Raw genomic sequence first — 13,185 nt, forward strand, 5'->3', positions numbered from 1 at the left:
CGCCCTTCCCTGCCCCCCAGGCGGCTCAGACTTTTACAGAGATTTGGGGAGAAAAATCCCTTTTTGAGCACTCTCATGCTCTCATACCAGGAGCACGGATAGTGTCTCGTGATGACAGCCGCCCAGGTCCCAGTGTAGACTTTTCTGGATAACTCAGTGCTACCCATGGCCACGTGGGGGGGGGATCTGGGCAGGAAACGTCACCTCTGTCCCCCTGGGACCTGCACTGACAATCCAGGTCTCGAAGCCTTAGGACACACTCACAAATGTTAAGTACTATAATTTCAATAATTTTTCTATTGATTACCTGTTGGACTGGTAGTATTTTGGATACATTGAGTTGAATAAAATATGTTAACATTTATTCTAACAGTAATTGCTGTTAGAATTCGGGGAAGTTTTAAAAATATGAGTTTTATTTCTCAGCCCTGAGGACTTTCATTTAAGGATGGGACGTCAAACTTGTCTCGAGGTCGGCTGTGTTCCTCAGGGTCACGTGGTCACCAAGCATTTTCTGGTATTTTACTCTGTCCATCTGGAATACAATAAGGCAAAAACTTCATCCGTCCAGGAAATTTATAACATAAATAATAGGGCACTTTTGTTCAAAATGAATGAGCCTGTTCAGACTTTGACGTGAGTCTTAGCAGGTGAACTCCGGAAAGCCATGTGCAGCAAACCTTCGGGGCCACGTAGGCCAGCTGTGCAGAAGCTGTGCCTTCTGCAACCGGGTCCGAAGTTTCACCTGGGCCAAATCCCCGCTATTTCCGCCTCACTTAAAATTCTCTTAATTTTAAACAAGTGTGGTTTTTAAAAACTAGAGAGGCCTGAGGATGTTAGGAGGGCAAAGGTGATATTTTCCACTATCTCTGTTTCCAGAGAAAAAGTAATGTTGCATCTCTACCACAACATCTGTCAGTGATTTTCATCAGATTAAATAAATCCTCAAAGCTGCGATCACAGTTTCTACAATCTTGGAAATGTAGGTTATGCTTTGCATGGAATTTAAAATAGCGTGTTTTTGCAAACACCGCTTTGCAGGCTGACGCTTCACTGGGGTCTCTCGTTTGTGAATTTTTGTTTAAGCCACCATAGCTCAAGGACTTTAGAGTGTTTTTACCATATAAATGCAATAAATGTTTACGAATTTGAGATGCTATTAATTGTAGATGAAAAAGGCACGGAGTTCAGGGGCCCTTCGGCCAGGCCTGCTGAAAACCCGCACTGCAACGCGCTCGGCCAGCAACGGGCCGTGTGAAAATAGATGTCGCCGTTAGATACAAGAGGCCAGCTTCCTGTCATTTTCACAGGTGGGGCCACATGTCCTTACTGTCGATTACGGCCTTTTCAGTTTTCCAGGAGAAAGGAAGACCGCGGGGGGAACAGGGGAATTGTATGTCAGAAAGACCTTGAATGAATGATGAGTACAGACCGATATTCATTATTCCTCGATACGAAGAGGCTTGTTCTTAAAATAATTTGCTAAATCTAAACTACAATGAGATATCACTTAACACACATTAGGATGACTACTATCAAAAACAAGAAAAACAGAGAATAACAAGTGTTGGTGAGGGCGTGAGACGTTGGACCCTGTGCGTTACTGGTGGGAATCTAAAATGGTGGGACTTCTGTGGAAATCAGTTTGGTGGTTCCTCGAATTTAACATAGAGTCACCATACGACCCAGCAATTCTGTTTCCGAGTGTCCACATGACAGCATTGAAGGCAGAGTCAAACAGACACGTGTACACCAGTGTCCATAGCATCGTTAATCACAGCAGCGAAAAGGCAGACACAACCCAAGCACCTGTCCATCAACAGACAGGAGGATAAACACAATGTGGTCCATCCCTACAATGGAATATTATTCAGCCTTTAAAAAGCAAGGAAGTCCTGTCGCATGCTGCAGCATGGACGAACCTTGACGATATTGTGCTGAGTGAAATAAGCGAGACACACAAAGGACAAGTAATGTGTGATTCCACTTAGGTGAGGTAGGTACTGGGCTAGTTCGGTTCTTAGAACAGCAGTTACCAGGCTTTAGGGAAAGGGAGAGATGGGAGTTATTGTTTACTAGGCACAGAGTTTCTGTCAAGAGCGATGTAAAAGTTCTGGAAATGTGTAACACTGCGAATGTACTTAAGGGCACCGAGTTGCACAATAAAAATAGCTTAGAAGGTAAATAAACTCTTTTGAAAAATGAGTTGCTGAGCTAAGCTGAGGTTTTGAAGCAAACTTGGGAGCAAGCGGGGAGCTGGGACGCTGTCTTAGGGCTTGTTTACCAGAGCTGATGCAGGCCAGTCTCCTCTCCGGCCCGGATAAGACTTTAAACGAACAGCACAATTCTTTGTTGTTGTTTTTTTAAAAAGTGCAATCTTCCAACAAGAACCTCTCCTCAGATGTGCAGATCTTCAGGCCTTTTTCCTCGTTCACTTCTTATCGGTCCCAACAGGTGGAGGCATCGGAGGATGGCAGGTGGGTAAAGTCTGCGACCTCCCGCCTCTGCCCCAGGTTAATGGGACGGAACGCGCCCCACTCTGGTTGTGCCCCAAAAGTCTGCTCTGACTGAAGCCAGCCTACCGCCTCTGCCCCTCAGCCCAGAATCGTCCCTTTGAGGGTGCACACATGGGATGGTCACATCCTGAGCGCCCTTTCCGCCCTGAGTCCCTTTGACCTGGCCGAGTCACAAACACCACACCCGGCAGAAAGAATAGGGCCTGCCGGGGCCAGGACACGGGGTTGGTGGCCTCAGCGGCTTCCTGGAGACCCCGGTGGGCCCGGCGGTGTTAGACCCGCAGGCGAGGAGTCTTGGCTGTGCGCCCCATCTGTAAAAGTGTGATGTGACACGCACTGATAACATACAGCTTTAAGACATATGCCAGAAGCAAGGATACTGGAACTTAATTCTTGTTTAGTATTTACTTATTTTTAATATTTGTGAAAATATAAAATTTAATATTGACTTCTATAATTTTTTGATTTTTGCCATTTCTATGTTTCTTTGCCAAGGGACCGCCTGGGGCATAGGCAGCCGCTGAGAGGCCACTGCTCCGGGAGCTCTCCTCTCTGGGAGCTCGCCCCCAGCCAAGCAATGCTTCATAGACTCCAGGTGTAATGTTTCACAAACCCCCACCTCACCCTTGGTGCAGAGGGTGCTGTAAAGCACCCGGTTTGCCAGTCCCCAACCCCCAGCCCACCTCCAGCCATCACCCCCGCTGTCATGGGAAGCACAGTTGTTTCCTCGAGTCCACAGGCTTTTCTCTGATGCGCTGTGCCTTGATGAGCAGAGTCCAGCGAGCCCTCAAAACCAACAGCTCCAGTACCGCCAGGTCGGAGCGGAGTGCCTCTGTGAGTCAGGTTAGGAAGGAGAGCCGTCTTCATGCGCCGTGCAGACCCGGCCGTGTACCAGTCCCTGTCACCTTAGGGAGTGAGCCGGGACTGGTGGGGGAGGGGGTCTCTGTTAGCCCCAGAGTCTTTCAGCAGTCATGCTGTGAGTCTCCTCGAGAAGCTCATTTGAAAGGGAGACGCTAAAGTGAGCGCCAGGGAAGTTATCATACCCGCTACTGGGCGACAGACTCCAGAAGCCAGGCTGCAGATTTCGCTGGTATTTTCTGATGCTGGGACTGGAGCAAGGTCGCTTACTCACCTGTGCTGCTGCCGATCCCGTGGCCAAACCGCATTTCCAGTGAAGAGGGAAAATCTAAGTCAGCTAACCACACACAGGAAGCCGACCTCTTATAACAACTCACACATGCATTTCCCAAGACGTAGACCTAGGACCCACCCTCATCCTGTCTAAAGTAGGAGACACTCCGGGCCGGAGTGTGAAGGCTCACCTCTGAGACGCCTCTGAGGCCGGGGAGGCCAGAGGGGGGACGTGGGGACCACACGCCGGAGCTCCAAGGCTGGAGACCCTTTGTGCACACACACAAGGGAACAGGTGCTGGGAGCAAAGCACCAGGGTGGCCACTGCAGGCCCGCGCTCTGCCTGCGACAGGGCCACCTCTCCTGGGAGCCAGACGCTCCCCTTCCTTGGAGCATGGTCCAATTCCATTATGATTTTTTATAGTCCAGTTCTGTGCATCAGGGTGTGTGTGTGTGTGTGTGTGTGTGTGTGATACAGACAGTAACATAGAAGTGATTTTAACTTTCTGCTTATCTTCTTTTCAACACTACATTGAATACACACACACACACACAGACGATACATATTTGTATGCATATATATAAATACATATATAACATAATATGACCTGAGCTTCTGGCCACCTTTCGGGCGTCCCTGGAGCAGAGGAGCTGATCTCCTGTATGTGTGTTGGTTCTGACGACATTCGCTCCCTGTAGTGGACTTTGTCTTCAGGTTCTTGCTGTGGGGAGGGGGGCGTTTCTGTTTCTGCCTTAGAGCCTTGACTTACTTAGGTCGTAAGACGCGTGGCGAGTGGAGGCGATGGAAGCAGTCGCCAGCTCGTGGTATGTAGGTGGCCGGGCCTCATTGGAAGGTGATGCTGCATAATTTGTTATCAGAAACAAATCATCCCTCCTTCAGGCTCTGTGTAGATTTTTAAAGGAACCTTCAAAAGTTACTTTTGTGCTACCATTTCCATATTCCTTTCCCAAACATTTATAAAATGTTAGAATCCAGAACATGGTTCCCGAGCCTTGGATGCAGAACCCGTGGCCGTGAGCGCCCTGGAGGCCGGGCCCATGGGTGGCGTGGGCGGTCGCTGCAGGACGTGAGGGGGTCCAAACGAATCCAAACGGCCTAGGGAGGGGTTCACACCCGAGCTGAGCTTACTCACCTGTGCTGCTGCCGATCCCGTGGCCAAACCGCATTTCCAGTGAAGAGGGAAAATCTAAGTCAGCTAACCACACACAGGAAGCCGAACCAGATCATGCTCGTGTGGGGACACTTCTGTGCTGTGCAGGAAGCCTTGAAGTTTCTTAGTCTCGTGGAGTAACAGGTCACGTGGGGAGGGTTTCGGGTGTTTGCGCTAAACTCGACGGTGTAAACAGTGGACGCGCTGACCCCTGGGCCCTCTGCCTGCAGCAGCGCACAGCTAAGATGAGCAGTTTCCTCCGATGGGCCCAGCAGCAGAGCGGACGGGAGGTGCCGGGCAGCTCACAGCATGCATTCCGCTCGCTCTGCCCAGCAAGACTCCTGAAACAAGACTGCCCACCGCCGCCAGCTGCCCCATCGCACTCGCTGCTGGACTCACCTGTAGTCGCTCCCGGGTCACCTGACCTCTGCTCGAGCCACTCAAGAGTGTGCGCACCTGTGTGCTACTGGCGACGTGTTCTGATGTTTTAAAATGGTGACACGCGCAGCCATTTAAGAATACGGGAGTGTAGAATAACCTGGAGTAAGCGCACCATGTCCTACGTGCAGAAGGCACACGACGGAGCAATATGACTTTCTGTAAAGAAGAGAAATTAGAAAACTATGCAGAGCGTCTGCCTGCCCACGGGAAGGGTGACGGGAAGGACAGCAGAGTGCCAGCGGCTCGTCTCCAGGTGGCAGAATCACAGCGCTTCTGACATGTTTTGGTTTGTCCACTTCTCAGCAATGAACACACATCACTTTGGTCCTGTAATCTGTCCCCTCAGTTTTGGTGACAGTGTAGGTGAGCGCAGTATGATTTAATGTGTTAACAAGTGACAGTAGCTTCGCAAGGACCTTACATTTTTACTCCTGGGTCCCACAGGGTCCAGGAGCTTTATGCTGGCCCTAGGATCTCACCTGGTAGAAGCTGCTGGGAGCCACGAGGGCAGGACTCTCCTTAGCCGGAGTCACCAAGGTCACCCAGTGTGACCCTGCTTTCCTGCTTCAGAAGCTCCTGTGTTCAAAATCTGAAACTGAACCCCTGGGCTGGCCCGTGTTTACAATTTAAGGATGAACCAGAAAAACGGAAACAAAACGGGATTTCGGCAGCTCGCCTGCTGTTTGCTCAATCTGTTTTCCTCTCTCCCGCTTCGCCTGAGCTCGGCCCAGGAGCAGGAGGGCCCCACGTGTGTCCCGAGCCCAGCGGCCAGGTGGCCACTGTGGCAAAACAATACAGAGGCAGAGGTCTGCTTCCGGCTCCCTCCTCCCTCCTCTACCGCCGCTTGTCACCCTCCCCTAAAACCAGCCCTTCCTGCCGTCTGTGGGTCTTTCCACTAAACCCTCTCTCTTCTTGTCCCGCAGCCCGCCCAAACCGACCGTGTTCATCTCCGGTGTCATCGCCCGGGTAAGAGCCATCCGTTCCACCCCACGGGGCCTCAGCACGTGCCTCCTGGTTCCTTCTGTCTCTGCTTAACCCCGTTCTGGCCGGGGCCCGTGGCACTTTGCCATCTCATGTCCACGGAGGGTGTAGTGAGGAATTTGTGAACGGTGACAACGAGGGCCACACGGCGTGAGCGGGAGCTGCTGCCTCTGCCCCCGCACCCCTCCCTCGTCTCTGTAGACTCCCAGGGCTCAGAGGGCCGCCCACGGGCCACGTGGCTCTGGGTGACCCATGAGCCGAGAATGTTTTTACATTTTTTAAACAGTTGAAAAACTCGTAAGAACTCTCTGTTGTGACGTGTGAAAATTATATGTAATTCAAATTTCAGTGTCCAGGATAAAGTTTACGTGGCACATGGCCACGCCCATCCTGCACTGTCTGTGGCCACTTTCATGCTGGGCTGAATAGTTGAGGCAGAGATTATGACCCGCAGAGCCTAAGATACTTACTGTCTGGCACCGCAGAAGATGTTTGCTGAGCCCTGGACTAGAGTCCTGGGTTTCAGTCATTCTCTCTACATTTCAGGAGCCCCCTCTCCTGGTGAGACCCAGCATTGTGCTCTAATGCAGACCCCCACCACCAGCAAACTTCCATTTCAGGGATGGCTCACTAGTACCGTCCATGGTTCTGTGGCTCGCAGTACACATGAGCACTTAGCATACGATGTGTAAAGAAAATGCCAATCCTGGGGACGGCTCACCACGGCCATCCAGAGACTCTGGGACAGACAGGTGGCACATCTACTATATGTGAGAAAATTAGATGTGGACACAAGTCCAAAGTCAACCATGGCCTGTTGCTCAGCCATGGCTCCAGCCCGCCCAGGGCGGGCCAGGCCCCAGCCCTATCACATGTGCAATACCCTGAAAACAGCTGGGTACCCTCTCTGAGACTCAGCGGTCGAGTCAGGCCCTGCCCTGTGTGTTCCCTTCCAAACCAGCACCCACTCACGGCTGTGGCGGCATATCGGAGTTTAAGACCCTGCGTTTCCTTCTGTCTTATCCCCAGTTCAAAAGCTTACAGGAAGCACTCCAGCAGAGGAAAGCCGCCCAGCACCCTTAGTGCCCCGTGAGCCGCCTGGGGACCGACCTCGTGGCGGGGGGGCAGAGACAGCTAAGATTCTCACCTTCTGGGTGGTATGTGGGCCGTGGTGACCCTTTAGGTCCCCAGAAAGCTTCAGGACCCCCCACCCCAGTCCCACGAGACAGGCCTCTGCCTGCCCACAGGCCCCCATTTCGTCACCCGATCTGCAGGGGTGGGAGGATGGGGGTCGTGCCCCGATTCGATGTCGATGAACCGTGTGTTCTGTCTCCCGACAGGGCGACAAAGACTTCCCCCCGGCGGCCGCCCAGGTGGCTCACCAGAAGCCCCACGCCTCCATGGAGAAGCACGCGTCCCCGAGAACCCAGCACATCCAACAGCCTCGCAAGTGACCGGCGAGGACCGGGAGCCCTCACCAGCCGTGCCTCGGTCCCCCGACACTGGGTATTTCCCCCGCAAAGAGAACCGCATTTTCTTCAAAACACAGCCCTGCTGGGAAATCTGAGGCAAAGCGGAGCGCCCTTCCTTTGCCTTTCATTTCCGCTTCAGAGCCCAGAAACGGGCCCCACACCTTGTTCCCAGGGGCCCTGGCGGTACCTGTGGTGTCCGCGCCCCTGGAGAACTCCCAGCCCCGAGTAAAACCAGGCGTTCCATTTAGCTCCAGTTCTGCTTCAGCAGATGCCCAAAGTCCCTGCTCTTAAAAGCCAGGGGCACAAATCTAGGAGAATCCGGTTAAGGTCAGTGAGAAGCTCCGTCATCCGATGCCTTTCAGAGCTAGGACAACACAGCCGTGCCGCCCAGGGAAGCTGCGAAGTGAGGGTGCTGATCACGGGGAGGGTTCAGAGAGGCAGGCCAGGGAAGACCCAGCACAGATGGCAGTGACACCGAATTTCACCCCATGTGACTTTCTGCATGTGTTTCCCGCCCAGAGCTGGGTGCTCCCCAGCTCCCGGCTGCAGAGCTCCCTGCTCCCTGAAAAGCCAAAAGCCTCCTCTACGCGGATGGTAACATCTTCCAGATCAGAGGCCCTGACCGCCCCCCTCGCCAGCAGTGGCGCCTGCCGCAGGCACATCGGCAGCTTCTGATGCCATTACCAGACCCAGGCCTGCCAAGGCAGACCTGGTCAGACCCGCCTCTCGCCTTTCCCGACGGGAAAAGCACTGCACCCCACATCCTAAAGGCAGCATGCGGTCTCCCACCTCACTGCAGAAGCTGGGGTCTAACCCTCAAGGCACGGTGTCGTCACAGTTGGTTTTTCTTAATCGCTGAGGTGTTGGTATAATCTGAGGCTGGGTTTTGGAGATGCAGACCCCCTGGGCAGCACAGGTGCCACCGACAACCAGCAAGCAGCCTCCCCCAGCCGCCTCCTGGAGCCGGCAGCCGGGAAGGGACGCTGAGGGCACGCAGCACGAGGTCATGGTGCTCTCTGCGACCGAGATTAAGACGCATCTTGATGCTTCTCCGTTTGGCAGCCAGGAGCGCCGTGCTGTTTCCCAAGGTGCATATTTTATGTACTTTTAGCTGCATCTGGCATGTATCTGCGGGCTCTAGGTCACTGAAACAAAATGTTTTCCTGAATTTTACCAGTTGTTAACTTCAAGAATAATAATGGTTATAATAAAGCCGTCGGATTTCTTCTCATGACTTGTTTATTCTTATGTTTCAGAGGTTTTTCTTTTACATTTTACTAGGGTTGCCAGGTGGTTGCATGTGTGACGGTATTTTCACAGACTGTTTCCCAGACACGAAGTTGGGCTATTGGACACCTGGCACCTGGAGTCTAATCATCTACTCTAAAATGTCCTGAAATGGAAAGCTGAAGGCAGTTGATTAAAACTCCTGCCGTGGGCCTAGCAGCTGGCCCTGAGCTGGGTGGGCCCTTTGGGAACAGGCTTAAGGAGGAATTAGCAGCAGTAAGCCCAGGGGTGGCTGTGGGCAGCTTTCGACCAACAAGGCATTTGCCTATCCCCAAAGGTCTCCCGTAACCCCTAGGAGCAGGATGCGAAAATAATCACAGCTCTTCAAGCCCGAGATCCAGAAGCAGATCACAGATCTGAGGTGGTCTCACCCAGTGCCCCGTGGGTCAGGGGAGGACCCGGGCGTGCTGCAGTCTCAAGTGCTGACTCACGTGCACACGAGCACACGAGCACACGCCCGAACCTGAACAGTGCTGCTCCCCGTCCTTGGTCCTGGTTCTTTCACGAGCCAGGTGTGGACGCAAGTGAGTCCGAGTCTACAGCGGGGAACAAAACTGCAGGGCGTGACAGGCCCACGGCTTGAACGAGGGCTGGTCCCGGAGACCCCCGCTCAGGCACCCTAGAAAGGGCAGGGCTGTGGGGGAGGGGAGAGATTGCCAGACCCAGCGAGTTTTTAATTAATTAATTAGCTTTGCGACATCTGCCTCCCCGCCTCGGTGGCCTGTGGCACTCCTGTCCTGCAGCTTTGTCTAACTTCACAGCTGCCGTGCTGGTTAAATGCTGGTTAAATGCGTCTTCTTGCAAACCCAAAGTAAACTTTCCTTCCCCAAGACTTGGCATCCTGCTGGCCTCTGCGGTACAAAAACAAAAACAAAACAAAAGCCAGGCATTGCATAACTCTCTCCCCGGAGGCGTCTCTAGCCATATGCTCCTGAAAAACAGAGCCGGTGGGTGGGCGGTGGCAGTTACCCAGGAAACTGCGTACTTGAAATGTCCTTAATAGTTGCATTAGCCAGGGGTCTCCAGAGGAAGAGAACCAATGGGATGTGGGCAGGTGGATGGGTGGGTAGGTAGGTGGGTAGAAGGAATTGGCTCATACGATTATGGAGGCTGGCCACTAAGTCCAAAACCTACAGGGTGGACCAGCAGGCTGGAGACCTGGAGAAGAGCCAGTGTTGCGGTTCGAGTCCAAAGGCGTCTGCTGGCAGAATTCCCTTCTTGCTTGGAAAGGGGGGCAGCGGGAGGTCAATCTGTGTTCTATTATGACCATCAACTGATTTGATGAGGCCCACCCACATGAGGGCACTATACTTCAGTCAAAGTCCACTGATTTAAATACAAATCTCAATCAAAAAGGCCCTCACAGAATAACATTTGAGCAAATATCTGGGCCCTGGCCCAGCCAAGTTGACATAAAATGAACCATCACATGAGTTTATTGCAACTCATTTTCCTGAGACCCCCCTCTCCTCAAGCATCTGGCATCTGATTTTACTCTGACCGCGTTGAAGCATCTGTACACCTCATAACATTCTGTCTAACGTTTGACTTGCTCTTCCAAGACGCACTTTCCAAAATTCAATTAAGGGCATTCATGTCAAGAGAAAATGAATTTTCTCATCCTCCCCTTTAATCCTAAATATTATTATAAATCCAACTGCCACGCTTTCCAAAAGAAAATCCAATTTGTCAACTGGAAAAGACCCAACATGATCTGATGTAATGAACTGATAGAATCTGGAGGGTTTGGGACTCCACCCAGAAGCCCTAAACGAGGTTTTTGATTACACTGATGCATTGCCATCCCGTGCTGCCGAGGATCACCTAAAAGAGAGAGTCCCACATTTTGTAGCACAAAGCCTCCGTTTCTGTACAAATTGCTAGAAACCTGCATGTGTCATTCTTTAAATAGAAACGGTTTGAGAACATGGAATGTGCTTAGAGTTCTAATAATGACCTTCATTATCTCCGGGGCAGTGGTCTCCACCTGGGGTTGGTGACGTTCCCCCCAGGGAACATGTGGCAATGCCTGGACATGACTTTGGATGTCACAGCTGGAGACGGGGGAGGGATGCTAGTGAGCAGATGCCAGGGATGCTGCTAAAAATCTTACAGTTTGCAGGACAGCCTCGGCTACAAAGAATTATTTAGACCAAAATGTCAGCCGTGCCGAGGCTGAGAAACCTTAACGGTTTTGTTCTAGAAGTCCATGACTTATATGAGTGTAGGTAAACAAGTAAAGTCAAATTCTCCTCATGCCGGAATCTTGAAAAAGAAAATATGTGTTTCAGTGACAAGGACGCTAAAGTGGAAGCAGCTAAAGAAGCTCAAGCTGTGTCTGCTCATTCATCCCTGGAGCAGAAATAGCAAATTGCGATGATGCAGATTTGCTCCTGGATGCCATGGAAATTTTTAGATAGAGCAAGCTTTCTCCTCCAGAGAGAGCGTGCAGTGGTCCTACGGCACCGTGATTGTTTTCCTAGTCACTGATGCAAAGAGTTGTGGAGATAAAGGTCCCTCGGTGGCCTCCCCCACACGCTCACCCGGACAGGCAGGACGAACGCACAGGCCTGTGGCTCAGCTGCTTAAATCATCTCGAAGGAAGGTCTAGAAACCTCTTTCCAAACCATCGCAGTCTGTTTTCCCAAACGGACCGTGTGTGTCTCAAGCTGATTAGCCTCAGTGTTATCAGTACACGCAGCAGAGTGAAGAACACAGCATCTCTGCAGAGCAGGCTGCTGCGCATGAGGTGAAGGCACGTGAAACTTGTGTCGGCAAGCGCTTCAGGGCAGGACGCCCGCTTGCCTCGCACCCCTGTGTCCTGGCACAGTCCCTCCCCCCCCCCAACGCAGCCCCTGCACGAACCCTGATTTCCATCACAAAAGGGAAAGGAAGAGGCCAGCTGTGAATTCTTGGGGGATGTGACCATCTCTTAAACCCCTGGAGCCTCCCAATAACCCACACTACCTAGATCGTAGACTTGGGGAGCAGACACCGTTGTACCCCTCAGACACTGGAGATGTCCAGTTTGTTAGCGCTGCTTTTATCTGCAACATGCACAGCTAGATTATATCATGTGGGATATAAAAAACACATTTCAGAGCACGAGGCGGAACAAAAGTTTGCAGAAGTCACGTGTTTTATCATAAAATTCTCTATCTTCTGTGCCAATGATGCCTTCGCTTCTGTATGTCAGTTGGCTAGAAACTTTCAGGTTTAGTCACCTCTGAAAAGCACTGCTATTTCAGGGTGCCGTCACTGACTTGGGGAAGCCCTGTGTGCGCCTTCAGAATTCGCTCGGTGCAAACAAGCCTCGCTTTCAGTTAGATTCAGACTCACCCTGATTCCAGTCACCAAAATTAACAAGTACCGGCTGTCATATCATAGCAGAACCAGAACCAACCGGAAAGGCCCTTAAAGTGTTTGTGGTCCCTAGACCTTCTCAACGTATCTTCAAACTGGAAACCAGAGCAGCGCGGGTGACCATCCCTCCTCATGTAATGGGACCAGTCTGAGAAACCCACATCCTGACAAGTGCTCCCTCTCAGACCGTTTAAATTGGGCCTAAAAAGGCAGATTTAGGAGCAGAAAGGATCTCTGAATAAAAATAATAACTTCCCCCCACACACATACCAAAAAAAAACAAAAACAAAACCTAAGAAACCACGTTTGGTGTAACCATAAATTAGATTTCCATGAAGCGCAATAAGAAAACCCCTGCAGATTATGTATGAGGTCACGTCATAGATAGTTTAACAGCCCTACGATGATGCTAAGTCCTTCATGCCAGTTAAAGTAACTAACGAAGTCTCTCATGTATTTATTGTTTGGGTTACGCAGCTAAAGTTTTTTTCCTACCTTAATGCTATTTTTTTTTTCAACTTTATAGGTTAAGCTATTTAACTATCCTCATAGAGGCTCTTGACATCTTGAAAGTTATCCTAGGAAACAACAACAAAACCAAAAGATGATTACTTTGCCGACACAAAATGATTGCAATGTCTAAGAAAGAGAGCTGACATTAGTTCGATAAACCAGTATTTTCTTCAAGGACAGTTAGGTACCCCGAACACAATAAGACAATGATAGATGGACATTCATTAATACTTTGTTTCAACTATATAAACTTAACCAGGATTACACTATTTTTCATGAATCACAAAAGCATCGTAGGCAGATTTCCCA

The 13,185-nt window shown here is 51.0% G+C and overlaps 1 protein-coding gene across 1 annotated transcript in view; it reads left to right on the forward strand.

Moving 5' to 3' along the window:
- The window catches only part of DAP (death associated protein), a 44,034-nt gene extending 35,090 nt beyond the window's left edge, over positions 1–8,944 (forward strand). The window contains 2 exon segments of the mRNA XM_011364111.2: positions 6,184–6,226; positions 7,582–8,944. Coding sequence (XP_011362413.2) covers positions 6,184–6,226; positions 7,582–7,695 — 157 coding nt within the window. The 3' untranslated portion in view covers positions 7,696–8,944.
- Positions 8,945–13,185: the final 4,241 nt, after the last annotated feature.

This window comes from Pteropus vampyrus, unplaced genomic scaffold (genome assembly GCF_000151845.1).
Source record: "Pteropus vampyrus isolate Shadow unplaced genomic scaffold, Pvam_2.0 Scaffold94, whole genome shotgun sequence".
Classification (NCBI taxonomy): Eukaryota; Metazoa; Chordata; class Mammalia; order Chiroptera; family Pteropodidae; genus Pteropus; species Pteropus vampyrus.